We start from the raw sequence: 14,407 nt of genomic DNA, 5'->3' as shown, positions 1-14,407 counted from the left end.
GTGCCACAGGGATCACTGCAGGGGCCTCAACTATTTACAATCTATATTAATGACTCAGATGAAGGGACCGACTGTACTGTAGCCAAATTTGCTGATGCTACTGATAGGTCCTTACTATACAGTATAAATGCACATGAGGCCCATGCTTGAGAGAAGGTCAGTCTGTGATCTGTCCTTTATTCCTTAGCACTCAAGTGATGAAGGTGGGTGGAGCTTCCCCTTTTGTACCTGAAGGTCCAGGTTAAGAGTGTCTCCCACCTAGTGGTCATTGTTCTCACAATGTACAACTTAGGTCAGATTATACATAGGTTACAATGCTGGTTGAATACATGACATCACCTCCCCCGCAAAGTCTTATTGGGATCACAGGTTGAGTCTCTCTGGTGGTTTACGCTCCCTTGTAGAGCACCTGAGTTGGGGCTCTGGTTGTTGGGCGCTGGCCTGAGTGTCTGCTGTTTTCGGTGCCAGGCCTATCCAGACCGTCCACAGTGATTGGGTTCTCCTCCCTTTGGTTCCGGTGTTCGGTCACCTGTGGTGGAGTGAACTCTATATCGTGTTCTTCCTCTGCTTCTATGGGGTTGCTGAACCTCCTTTTTGTTTGATCCACGTGTTTGCAGCATATTTGTCCATTGATAAGTTTAACTACCAGAATCCTATTTCCCTCTTTGGCAATCACAGTGCCTGCGAGCCATTTGGGCCCTGCAGCATAGTTGAGGACAAAAACAGGATCATTTACATCAATACATCGCGCCTTCGCATTCCTGTCATGGTAGTCATATTGTGGCTGGCGCCTGCTCTCGACAATTTCTTTCACGGTGGGGTGTATAAGGGATAGCCGGGTTTTGAGCGTCCTTTTCATTTGTAGCTCTGCGGGTGGAACCCCTGTGAGCGAGTGTGATCGGGATCTATAGGCCAACAGGAGGCGTGATAAGCATCTTTGTAGGGAACCCCCTTGGATTCTGAGCATCCCCTGTTTGATTATCTGCACTGCTCGTTCTGCCTGGCCGTTTGAGGCCGGCTTGAACGGTGCCATTCTGACATGGTTAATTCCATTGCCTGCCATGAAGTCCTGGAATTCAGTGCTTGTGAAGCACGGGTCATTGTCACTGACCAAGACGTCTGGTAGACCGTGGGCAGCGAACTTTCTACCGTGGCAGAGGATGTGCTTGAATTTAAAATGTCACACTCGATCCATTTGGAGTCGGCGTCTACTACAACCAAAAACATTTTTCCCATGAAAGGACCTGTGTAGTCCAGATGGATGCGTGACCAAGGCTTGGCGGGCCATGGCCAGGGGCTAAAGGGGGCTTCCCTGGGCGCATTGCCCAGCTGGGCACACGTGTTGCACCTGCGAACACAAAGTTCCAGATCTGCGTCTATCCCTGGCCACCAAAAGCGTGACCTGGCAATTGCCTTCATCATGACAATGCCCGGGTGCTCATTGTGGAGTTCTCTGATGAACACCTCTCTGCCCATCTGGGGCATGACTACGCGGTTTCCCCACAGTAGGCAATCGGCCTGAATCGAGAGATCATCCTTGCGCCTGTGAAATGGTTTCAATTTCTCAGGGCATGCCCTGTACGTGGCTGCCCAGTCCCCATTCAGGACTAGAGACAATAGCGGGTCTCTATTTGTCCAGACTTTAATCTGACGGGCTGTCACGGGTGAGCCTTCGCTTTCGAAAGCTTCAACAGCCATGACCATCTCAGCAGCATGCTCGGTAGCCCCTTCAGTGGTGGCTAGTGAGAGCCTGCTGAGTGCATTGGCGCAGTTTTCAGTGCCCGGTCTGTGCCGAATTGTATAGTCATGGGCGGCTAACGTGAGTGCCCATCTCTGTATGCGGGCCGTTGCGTTTGCATTTATGGCCTTGTTGTCGGCCAAAAGGGACGTTAGGGGTTTGTGATCTGTCTCCAGCTCAAATTTCCTGCCAAACAGGTACTGGTGCATTTTCTTTACAGCATATACACATGCGAGCGCCTCCTTTTCTACCATCCCGTAACCCCTTTCTGCCTGGGACAGACTCCTGGAGGCATAAGCTACCGGCTGTAACTGACTCTTGACATTGACATGCTGCAACACACACCCGACACCATAGGATGACGCATCTCACGTTAACACAAGTTTCTTACATGAGTCGTATAGTGTTAACAGAGTGTTGGAACATAACAAATTGCGTGTCCTATTAAAAGCCCTTTCCTGGCTGTCCCCCCAGACCCACTCGCGACCTTTGCGTAGGAGCACGTGTAACGGCTCTAGCAGCGTCCTCAATTTGGGAAGAAACTTACCAAAATAGTTCAGGAGCCCCAGGAACGGACGCAGCTCCATCGTGTTATGGGGTCTGGGTGCTCTCTGGATCGCTTCCGTCTTGAACGCAGTAGGGCTGATCCCGTCTGCTGCTACCCTCATCCCCAGGAATTCTACCTCTGGAGCTAGGAAGACGCACATCGCCTTTTTCAGTCGCAGCCCTACCTGGTCCAGTCTGCGTAGCACCTCCTCCAGGTTGTGGAAGTGTTCTTCAGTATCATAACCCATGATGAGAATGTCGTCCTGAAAAACCATCGTCCCTGGAATCGACTTGAGGAGGCTTTCCATATTTCGTTGGAAGATCGCGGCGTCCGAGCGAATCCCGAACGGACATCTGTTGTACTCAAACAACCCCTTGTGTATCGTGATGGTGGTCAGCTTCTTTGACTCACTTGCCAGCTCCTGGGTCATGTAAGCTGAGGTCAGGTCCAATTTTGAAAAAAGTTTGCCACCGGATAGCGTCGCAAAGAGGTCCTCTGCTCTCGGTAGCGGTTACTGGTCTTGGAGTGACACCCGATTGATGGTGGCCTTGGAATCACCACATATCCTGACCGACCCATTCGCCTTGAGCACCGGCACGATCGGGCTCGCCCAGTCACTAAATTCGACTGACGAGATGATGCCTTCCCTCAGCAGGCGGTCCAATTCGCCTTCTATCTTTTCCCGCATCACGTACGGCACCGCTCTGGCCTTGTGGTGTACTGGCCTGGCGTCCGGGTTTATGTGAATCACTACCTTGGCCCCCATGAACGTGCCGATGCCGGGTTGAAATAATGAGTCAAATTTGTCCAGGATCTGTGAGGATGATACTCGCTCCACAGAGGAAATTGCATTGGCATCGCCCCATTTCCAGTTCATGACAGCAAGCCAACTCCTCCCCAGTACTGCGTGACCGTCCCCTGGGACAATCCAGAGTGGCAATCTGTTCTCCGAATCTTTGTGGGTCACGACTACAGTGGCGCTGCCTAGCACCGGAATGATCTGCTTTATGTAAGTTCGTAGCTATGCGTCAATTGGCGATAATTTTGGCCTCCTGGCCTTGGACGCCCACAACTTTTCGAACTGTTTGATACCCATCAGGGACTGGCTGGCCCCCGTGTCTAGCTCTATTGATACTGGGATGCCATTGAGGAGCACTTTCATCATTATCGGTGGCGTCCTGTTGTATGAACTGTATACGTGCTCCACATGAACACGCTGAACTTCAGCTTCCAGCGATTTCCCCCAGCGTTCATTTCTGCAATTTCTGCAGGTATTTTGCTTATCTCTGCAAACTCCGGCTGAGTGTGTGCCTCCACGCCTCCAACATGAGCTGTTATTGGAAACAAAAGGTCCCTTGCCAGTCGATCGTCCCTGACTGCCCCTGTGACTGTCATTGAATGCACCATTAACAGGTGTTGATGGCCCCATTACTGGCCACATTGTCTCTTGCAATAGCGTGAATCGCCGTTCAACTTGCCATTGTCTCTGTCAAACTCCCCCTCTGGGTTCGACTACATGTTGGGGCATGCCCGATTGCCCTTGTCTGCCTGGAGAACTGTGTGCTGCTTTAACAATGTTGAATCTCTGTCCCAACCATTCCTTAACACAGTACCTCTCGTCTGTTCTGCTAGTGGCCATGCTCGCGTGGTTTAAATCCCATCCTCGTCGCCATTGATAGGTCCTTACTATACAGTATAAATGCACACGAGGCCCATGCTTGAGAGAAGGTCAGTCTGTGACCTGTCTTTTATTCCTTAGCAGTCAAAGTGATGAAGGTGGGTGGAGCTTCCCCTTTTCTACCTGAAGATCCAGGTTAGGAGTGTCTCCCACCTAGTGGTCATTGTTCTCACAGTGTACAACTTAGGTCAGATTATACATGGGTTACAATGCTGGTTGAATACATGACAGATACAAAGATAGGTGGGAAAGCAAGTTGTGAGGAGGACACAAAGAATCTGCAAAGGAATATAGATAGACTAAGTGAGTGGCCAAAAATAAAGCAGATGGAATAAAATGTGGGAAAATGTGAGGTTATCCACTTTGGTTATTATTTAAATGGAGAAAGACTACAAAATGCTGCGGTACAGAGGGATCTGGGGTCCTCGTACATGAAAGACAAAAAGTTAGCATGCAGGTACAGCAAGTAATTAGGAAGGCAAATGGAATGATGGCCTTTATTGCAAAGGGGATGGAGTATAAAAGTAGTGAAGTCTTACTACAACTGTACAGGGCATTGGTGAGACCGCACCTGGAGCTGGATTTTCCAGTCTTCTGCACTCTGTTTTTTGCCTCGGAGCGGCAGCAATGGCGGCAATGAGGTCTTCTGTGCCCCACAGTGATCCTTGGATCGGGTTTTGCGGCAGTGCGTAACAGCACCGCCCGGAAGAGCTGTGCTGGTCCGCAACGCCCCTGGTTGCCACACCAGCTCATGTTGGAGCTCCTGCCTGACCCGCCCGCCCAGAAATGCGTCCCAAAATGACCACCTGGGAAATCAGGGCAGTCCTACCATCCCTTCAGAAGAGCTGAGTAATGGGCTCCGAAGGTAAGATTGTTTTTTCTTTTAATTTTTTTGAGTGATTTGTGTTGGTATGGGCAATGCTTTGGGAATGTTTTTGTGAGGCTTTTTTTTAGGTTTCCTGTTTCTTATGTTCTTATGAAGTGCATTTCTTTGTAACTGCTGGCTCTGTAAATTTAATAAGGTAATACTTTGCTTTTACATTATAAAGATATCTTGCATGTCTTCTTATAAATTCACAAAGAAAAACATTTATTCAGTTTGACTTGTGTTCATATTTTAACAGAAATCCATCCACCAAAATGGGATTAAATATAAGTATGGAGCGTGGTATCTGGACCCAAAGACATGGGTGAAAAGAAGAGCTGATGAACCTCTGTTAGATCCCAGTTTTGTGGCTGAGGAAGACAAATTGTATTTACCTGAAGGAGCTAGTGACAGGGTAGTAATTTACCTTATTTATTTTTGCAACTGTGTAACCAAGTCATCGATTTAATGTGTCCCACGCAAAACCATTTCAACCTAATAATTTTTTTCTGTTCAATTAAAAAGAAAGACCATATGATTAAAGCCAGAAATCCCTGATGTGAATAAGTAGCCTGTATCCATCTTGGTGGCATCAGTTTAGTAATCCTACATTTCACCAATTTAAATAGCATAGTCTTCCAGTAGAAATGCCCTTGTATAGAATTCACTATTTAAAGGAACACTCCAGACAGAGTTTGGAATAGGGACCAGAAATAAAAGGTAAACTCTGCTAATGTAGCATGCTAAATTCTGCTGGTTGTACTTCTCATTGTAGGAAACCTAATTGCTTTTAATTGTATCTGGTTTTCTTGCCGTTTTCTAGTAACACCCTTTTATGGCCATAACTCCATAGCATGTGATTGCCTGGTGAACGAACAAACAAACACACCCACAAAATATATTTAATTATTTTGTCAATATTAGACTTTCAAATTTGATGTATTGTTAGTCTGATTACAGATTAATAAACATTTATTGAGAATTACTTATTTTTATTTCCAGTTTTGTCCCCTCTTCTCTAGAAGAGTTAGTGACTCATGCAGGGTGACAGCTTAATGGATGCAGACCACCCTCTGGTGCCTCGCTCAAGGGGCTATCTTTCATGCATGGCCTGGATAGGGAGTGTCAGGAAGCTATTTGACTGTGATGGGCATCTTGTTCACACTTTCCCACATGGGTTACTTAATAGTGATCAGGCATGGGAACCATACATGACAGAGACTGTTGTCAGGAGTTGGGAATGATTAAATTTAAATTAAGTAAGACTTGCATTTATTTAGCACCGTGTCATGTTGTGTAAAGGTTTCATACACTAAGTTTTTTTTAAAGAGTGCTGTTGCTATGTAGGAGACTGAGTTTCTGTTAGTGTTTCTGGAGTAGAAGAAAATGCCAGGTTTTTGAGTCAAACAGTAATTGTTAATAGTGGCTCAGTAGCTTTATTGGTTGAGCACTGAACTCCTGTAATGATTTACTCCATTGCCAGTCTTAACAAACGTTTGAACTCAAAGGGAGTATTTTGATTTTGTACGATAGTTTAAAACAGATATTCACGAATAAGCAGCCCATTTTACATTTCCACTGAAAATCAGGAAAGATGTAAAACAGACTGCCAATTTGCTATCGCCCATTTTACACTATCGCACAAATACAAATTTTCCCCCAATTAGCCTGTTTGGGAAGCAAGATGCAAAATCTGCCAATTCTGGGTTTAGCCACTGTATGGAGCACTGCACAACAATAGAAATCTTTATCTCAATGAAGGGATAGAGAAGTAGAAATTCATCTCGTGCTGTGGTGGAAAACGGGCGGTATCTGATCAGCCGCCCATTCATATCGCCCGTTTTCCACCACTGTCGGAGACAAATTTCTAGGACCAAAACTCTAGCAATTCAAGTTCAAATGAAAGCAATACACCCGCTAACAGTGATCAGAATGGCATTGATGGCAGCTGTGGAGAGGTCCACAATCTACTCCTTTCCCCAAACCATTCCAAATGAAGGAGGAATCCATCAGACAGAAATCAACAATGACGGGAACTAAAATAAGGATAAAATATAAGCACCATAGTAATATTCTGAAACATATTGTGGACTTCCTGCATTACAACAGTGATTACACTTCAAAAGTACTTCATTGGCAGTAAAAGCGCTTTGGAACATCCAGTGGTCGTGAAAAGCGCTATATAAATGCAAGTCTTTTTCACTCAACATCAGGAGTCCTCTCTGTCTCACATTAATCATATGATGGTTGATTTTTTTGGAAACCAAATCCAACAACCTTGCTGGTTACTTTCATTTGTTGAAAATATTTTCATTAGCATAGAACGGTCATGATAGAAACATAGAAACATAGAAAATAGGTGCAGGAATAGGCCATTTGGCCCTTCAAGCCTGCACCACCATTTAATAAGATCATGGCTGATCATTCACCTCAGTACCCCTTTCCTGCTTTCTCTCCATACCCCTTGATCCCTTTAGCTGTAAGGGCCATATCTAACTCCCCTTGAATATATCCAATGAACTGGCCTCAACAACTCTCTGCGGTAGGGAATTCCACAGGTTAACAACTCTCTGAGTGAAGAAGTTTCTCCTCATCTCAGTCCTAAATGGCTTACCACTTATCCTTAGACTGTGACCCCTGGCTCTGGACTTCTCCAACATCGGGAACATTCTTCCTGCATCTAACCTGTCCAGTCCCGTCAGAATTTTATATGTTTCTATGAGATCCCCTCTCATCCTTCTAAACTCCAGTGAATACAGGCCCAGTCGATCCAGTCTCTCCTCATATGTCTGTCCTGCCATCCCAGGAATCAGTCTGGTGAACCTGCTTGAATACTGCTTGGACCTCCAGGCCATTGTCACAATCGGTTCATATTTAAAATCTCTTCTTAAAATTTTATTTAATGATTATTACAGTAAATGAACAATAATAAACAATACCTTATTAGTGATTACAGTGGAAGAAAGTATTAAAGGAGAAACATTAACCTTGAACATTGCACTGCTACAGATCTATTTTAAGTCTGGATTTTTAAAAAACAACCACTATTAGTCTGATTTTGTATTGGTATAGTATGATGGTAGCATTTTGCATATCGACTGGGAGATGAGATGCAAATACATTTGCATATTATCAAAAGTATTATCATTCCTTCCTGTTTCAAACAAGGTCACTAGTCCTGACTGCAGTTTGTAGTAAGAAAGGAATGTTTACTGGGGTCATCCTTTCCTATGCCACCTGATGTTAGCAGTACTCCATAGGTGTGAATAGTTGGATATTATGACAATGGTAATGCTTGAGGCTAGGGACGAGGACTTGGCTTTGGAGGACTGGTGGAAGGGAGAAGAAAATGGAAAAACAAGAGTGTGGTGATTAGTAATCTGATCTGTCTCCTTTGCAACTTTCTACAGTTTTCATTGAAGGATGAAGAAATAAGAAAGCTTCATGCAACATTATCTTTCATGAATTTCATCACGCTCAAAGGACACAGGAAACCAGAGGTAAAGAGAAATCTAACAAAATAAAAATACATAACAGCTTACCTATGTGGAATAAAGTTGTAAATTCAGAAATATTTGCTGCTATGTGAAATCAGGCCAATGTAAAATCAGGTTAATGTAAAATCACAGTCCTGTATAATGCAAATAATAGGCTTTAGTCGCTATCTTCTCTAAAGCCTATTCCAAGACTTCCACAGATTCCATGAGTCTAATTCTTGTTCTGAATGCACAGACATTCCTAAAAACATGTTTCTATTGCTGGACTGATGAATATATTCCTTTTAAACAGCTTAATGTGAAATATTAATTTGATGTAGTGTGGACTCAGTGGGTCGCTGATAGACTTCCTCTTAAATTAGTGAATCCCTTTTAAATGTTATTCTGCACACTGCAATGGGCCATGGGGACAATTTCTATGTTATGTTTTGGTGAATTTTGGTGCTAATCCAGGTGAAGGATATCAATGTTGGGGAATGTAAGAGTTTTCCAATTTTGATATCTGTTGTGCATTGTGTCCTTCTGGGTTGAGTATAGCACAGGCAGAGTATCAGCGCAAACCACAGAAGACGAGCCTCTACTGCACAGTGCAATATTTTTCTCTTTCTCGCATCAGCTATCATTGTAGTCTTGGTCAGGATGATTGCCAAACTAGTGACCATTGACACCAAATTATATAGAATTTTTGCAGGAACTCAGTAGACAATATCCAAACTAATTTCTGTTGGCTAAAATAGCTTATGAAAATACTTTTATCTCCTCAGTCTGGGGTGGATTCAACCCAAGTTCTAAAGATGGGAAGATGGTGCTTAAGCACATTGCACCACTTGGCTAACTCCCTTTCATGTTAGGTTCGTGGTGGACCAGTTTTCCTACTTTTCAGGGATCCTGACAAATATTTCCAAAACTATATTTATTCTCTTTGGGACCAATACCACATTTTCTGTTGATATAATTGAATTCAGATGTATTTACAAAATTTCTAACTGGAATATATTAGACTTCAATGCACACCGACTTAAAACCTATGATTGTGGTTTAAACTAGGTTCGAGAAACTATAAAGTACTGTATTAAATGTATAGCTTAAGTATTAAACTAATTAATATAACTATAAATAATCATTGAATAAAGACTTTAAATAATTAAATAAATAAAGTAAGGCTAGACAGAGCAGGTTGTGTGTCTGGAGTGCAGTATATGGGAGTTTGTGGACAGTGAAACTGTCCCAAGCAAACATGTCTGCAGGAGATGTCTCCATCTCGAATCTCTCCGGCTCAGAGTTATTGAGCTGGAGTGCGAGTTGGAGACACTCCAACACATAAGGGAGGGGGAGGAATTTCTGGGCGGTTTTATCCAGAATACAGTCACACCCCAGAGGAAAGCAAAGGTTCAGGAAAGGGATGGTATAACTGTTAGTGAGCCGGGTAGCGAGAATTTAAGAGAGGTTGAGAAGGAGGTCCTGCAGACAATGGTCCTGTCCAACAGATACAATGCACTCGCTATCTGTGAGGACAAGGAGAATGATTGCAGGAACATCAGCCACAATGCAGACCAAGGCACTGTGGTTCAGAAAGCTGTCCAAGGTGGGGAAGAGCAAAATAGAAACGTGGTAGTGATAGGCGATACTATAATTAGGGAAACATAGAAACATAGAAACATAGAAAATAGGTGCAGGAGTAGGCCATTCGGCCCTTCTAGCCTGCACCACCATTCAATGAGTTCATGGCTGAACATGCAACTTCAGTACCCCATTCCTGCTTTCTCGCCATACCCCTTGATCCATCTAGCAGTAAGGACTTCATCTAACTCCTTTTTGAATATATTTAGTGAATTGGCCTCAACAACTTTCTGTGGTAGAGAATTCCACAGGTTCACCACTCTCTGGGTGAAGAAGTTTCTCCTCATCTCGGTCCTAAATGGCTTACCCCTTATCCTTAGACTGTGTCCCCTGGTTCTGGACTTCCCCAACATTGGGAACATGCTTCCTGCATCTAACCTGTCTAAACCCGTCAGAATTTTAAATGTTTCTATGAGATCCCCTCTCATTCTTCTGAACTCCAGTGAATACAAGCCCAGTTGATCCAGTCTTTCTTGATAGGTCAGTCCTGCCATCCCGGGAATCAGTCTGGTGAACCTTCGCTGCACTCCCTCAATAGCAAGAATGTCCTTCCTCAAGTTAGGAGACCAAAATTGTACACAATACTCCAGGTGTGGCCTCACCAAGGCCCTGTACAACTGTAGTAACACCTCCCTGCCTTGTACTCAAATCCCCTCGCTATGAAGGCCAACATGCCATTTGCTTTCTTAACCGCCTGCTGTACCTGCATGCCAACCTTCAATGACTGATGTACCATGACATCCAGGTCTCGTTGCACCTCCCCTTTTCCTAATCTGTCACCATTCAGATAATAGTCTGTCTCTCTGTTTTTACCACCAAAGTGGATAACCTCACATTTATCCACATTATACTTCATCTGCCATGCATTTGCCCACTCACCTAACCTATCCAAGTCACTCTGCAGCCTCATAGCATCCTCATTGCAGCTCACACTGCCACCCAACTTAGTGTCATCCGCAAATTTGGAGATACTACATTTAATCCCCTCGTCTAAATCATTAATGTACAGTGTAAACAGCTGGGGCCCCAGCACAGAACCTTGCGGTAGCCCACGAGTCACTGCCTGCCATTCTGAAAAGTACCCATTTACTCCTACTCTTTGCTTCCTGTCTGACAACCAGTTCTCAATCCATGTCAGCACACTACCCCCAATCCCATGTGCTTTAACTTTGCACATTAATCTCTTGTGTGGGACCTTGTCGAAAGCCTTCTGAAAGTCCAAATATACCACATCAATTGGTTCTCCCTTGTCCACTCTACTGGAAACATCCTCAAAAAATTCTAGAAGATTTGTCAAGCATGATTTCCCTTTCACAAATCCATGCTGACTTGGACCTATCATGTCACCTCTTTCCAAATGCGCTGCTATGACATCCTTAATAATTGATTCCATCATTTTACCCACTACTGAGGTCAGGCTGACCGGTCTATAATTCCCTGTTTTCTCTCTCCCTCCTTTTTTAAAAAGTGGGGTTACATTGGCTCCCCTCCACTCCATAGAAACTGATCCAGAGTCAATGGAATGTTGGAAAATGACTGTCAATGCATCCGCTATTTGCAAGGCCACCTCCTTAAGTACTCTGGGATGCAGTCCATCAGGCCCTGGGGATTTATCGGCCTTCAATCCCATCAATTTCCTCAACACAATTTCCCGACTAATAAGGATTTCCCTCAGTTCCTCCTCCTTACTAGACCCTCTGTCCCCTTTTATATCCAGAAGGTTGTTTGTGTCCTCCTCAGTGAATACCGAACCAAAGTACTTGTTCAATTGGTCCGCCATTTCTTTGTTCCCCGTTATGACTTCCCCTGATTCTGACTGCAGAGGACCTACATTTGTCTTCACTAACCTTTTTCTCTTTACATATCTATAGAAACTTTTGCAATCCGTCTTAATGTTCCCTGCAAGCTTCTTCTCGTACTCCATTTTCCCTGCCCTAATCAAACCCTTTGTCCTCCTCTGCTGAGTTCTAAATTTCTCCCAGTCCCCGGGTTCGCTGCTATTTCTGGCCAATTTGTATGCCACTTCCTTGGCTTTAATACTATCCCTGATTTCCCTTGATAGCCACGATTGAGCCACCTTCCCTTTTTTATTTGTACGCCAGACAGGAATGTACAATTGTTGTAGTTTATCCATGCTGTCTCTAAATGTCTGCCATTGCCCATCCACAGTCAACCCTTAAGTATCATTCGCCAATCTATCCTAGCCAAATTCACGCCTCATACCTTCAAAGATAGATACCATCCTCTACAGCCAAGAACAAGAATCTCGAAGGGTGTGTCACCAGGGTAAGGGATATCTCACGGTGGCTGGAGAGGAACTTGGAATGGGAGGAGATAAATCAAGTTGTCATGGTCTATGCTGGAACAAATGCAATAGGTAGGAACAGGGAGGAGGTCCTGCTGAAAGAGTATCAGGAGTTAGGCTCTAAATTAAAAAGCAGGACCTCGAGGATAATAATCTCTGGATTATTGCCTCAGCCACTTGCAAATTGGTATAGAAGCAGACAGATCAGGAGAATTAACATGTGGCTAAAGGGTTGGTGTGGGAAAGTGAGATTCTTTTTCATGAGACACTGGCACCAGTTCTGGGACAGGAAGGAGCTGTACCGGTGGGACGGGTTCCACCTGAACTGGGATGGGACCCCTGTCCTAGCGGAAAGGGTAAATAGGGAGGTGGCCAAGGCTTTAGATTAGTAAGATGGGGGGAGGGATCTACAAGAAACGTAACCAGCCTAAATATTAACAAAACAGGAAAAGAGAGCATAAGAAAGAATAAAATATGGGACGACATTGATGGCAAGGGAATAAATAGAGTTATAGAACAGGAGTCTAAACAGATGCTGAGAGAAAATCCTATTAGAAATTAGTTAAACTGTCTGTACAGCCATGTACAGTGTCCGTAATAAAACAGAGGAGCTGGAGGCAATCATGCGTTGCTAGGAACCAGACATAGTAGGGATTATTGAGACATGGCTAAAGAAAAATCAGGACTGAGAATTAAACATTGCAGGGTATAACATATTTAGAAAAGATACAGAGGGAAAAAGGGGAGGTGGAGTACTTATTAGGGATAACAATGGCAGTAGAAAAAAGTGAAGCAGATATCAGCAAGACAAAAATAGAATCCATATGGATAGAGATAAAAGATAATGGCCCTGAAATTCCGGTCGGAGGCTTCTTTTGGAGGATTCCGGTGGGGAGGCCTTCTCTTCCTGCGCTGCGAAGCGCGCTCCCGTCCTTGAGGTACAGACGCAGAAAGTGCAGTCACGTGTGTCATGTGTGACTGCACAACCAATCAGGTACAGTATTCCACAGCTTTCTCATTAATAGCAACGAGAACCCGTATCTACGAGTTCTCATTGCTATTAATGAGGGGAAAAAAACAAACACACTAAATACCGTAATAAAAAATAAAAAAACACACCTCTCATAATTAAAATTAATTGAAATTAAAATTAATAAATGTCTTAGAAATTTGTTTTCCTGATTTTTTTAAAATGTTTTTTTTAATTATAATTTAAAATAAACTTACTATAGTGGGCAGGGTTTTTAACAATAAAATGTTTTTTAATTTTATTATGTTTTTGTGTGTTTTAAAACTCTTATGCCTGTAAAAGTAGGTCATGGTCTGCTTTTATCAGGCGCAAGAGTTTTCAGGACATTTGCTGGACAAGATATGTGTAAATACTGCAATCTTGCCCATGCAAATGTCCTTGGCTCCCGAGATGCAGATGATGTGTCAAGCTACATGCGCATTGTGCGCTGAAAACTGGCATTTGCGATGCCTTCCCGGGTCCGTACGCACTCCGTATGGACCCGAGGAGGCTGGGATTTCTGGGCCATAAAAGGATCAACCATACTAATAGGTGTAGTCTACAGACCACCTAATAGTGGAAAGGTAACGGGGCTAAGGGAATGGAGTTCCTACAATGTGTACAGGACTCCTTTCTAAACCAATATGTAAAAAGCCCAACAAGGAAAGATTCGCTCTTGGATTTAGTAATGGGGAATGAACCAGAGCAGATAAGAGAAGTAAAAGTAGGGGAACATCTAGGCAATAGTGACCATAATATAACACGCTTTAAGATGATAATTGAGAAGGACATAAGTATAATGAAAACCAGATTAATAGATTGGAGAAAAGCTGGTTTTGAGGGGCTGAGAGTAGAACTTGGCAAAATAAAATGGGCAACGATATTGGCAAAAAAACTATGTAGAGGAGCAATGGGAATCATTTAAAACTGTGTTCAACAGAGTGCTGTAACAATATATTCAGCTAAAAGGAAAGAACAAATTAAACACCAATGAGACTCCATGAATAAAGCCATAAGGGAACAATTGAGGGTAAGGGAAAAGATATACATTAATACATAGACAGCAGGAGAGTGCATGATAAGGGAGAATACAAAAAGATTAGGAGAGAAGTCAAAGAGGAACTATGAAATTGAATTATCAAGGAACA

General features: G+C 43.7%; 1 protein-coding gene across 3 annotated transcripts in view; it reads left to right on the top strand.

Moving 5' to 3' along the window:
• Window positions 1–14,407, top strand: part of LOC139233217 (protein FAM47E) — a 66,705-nt gene that overhangs the window by 39,283 nt on the left and 13,015 nt on the right. For all 3 annotated transcript variants that reach the window (XM_070863884.1, XM_070863885.1, XM_070863883.1), the window contains 2 exons: window positions 5,088–5,243; window positions 8,239–8,328. In XM_070863884.1, coding sequence (XP_070719985.1) covers window positions 5,088–5,243; window positions 8,239–8,328 — 246 coding nt within the window. The remainder of the gene's footprint in view (window positions 1–5,087; window positions 5,244–8,238; window positions 8,329–14,407) is intronic.

This window comes from Pristiophorus japonicus, chromosome 2, assembly GCF_044704955.1.
Source record: "Pristiophorus japonicus isolate sPriJap1 chromosome 2, sPriJap1.hap1, whole genome shotgun sequence".
Classification (NCBI taxonomy): domain Eukaryota; kingdom Metazoa; phylum Chordata; class Chondrichthyes; family Pristiophoridae; genus Pristiophorus; species Pristiophorus japonicus.
The sequence above is the reverse complement of the archived record's forward strand: the minus strand, read 5'-3'. Positions and strand labels throughout refer to the sequence as shown.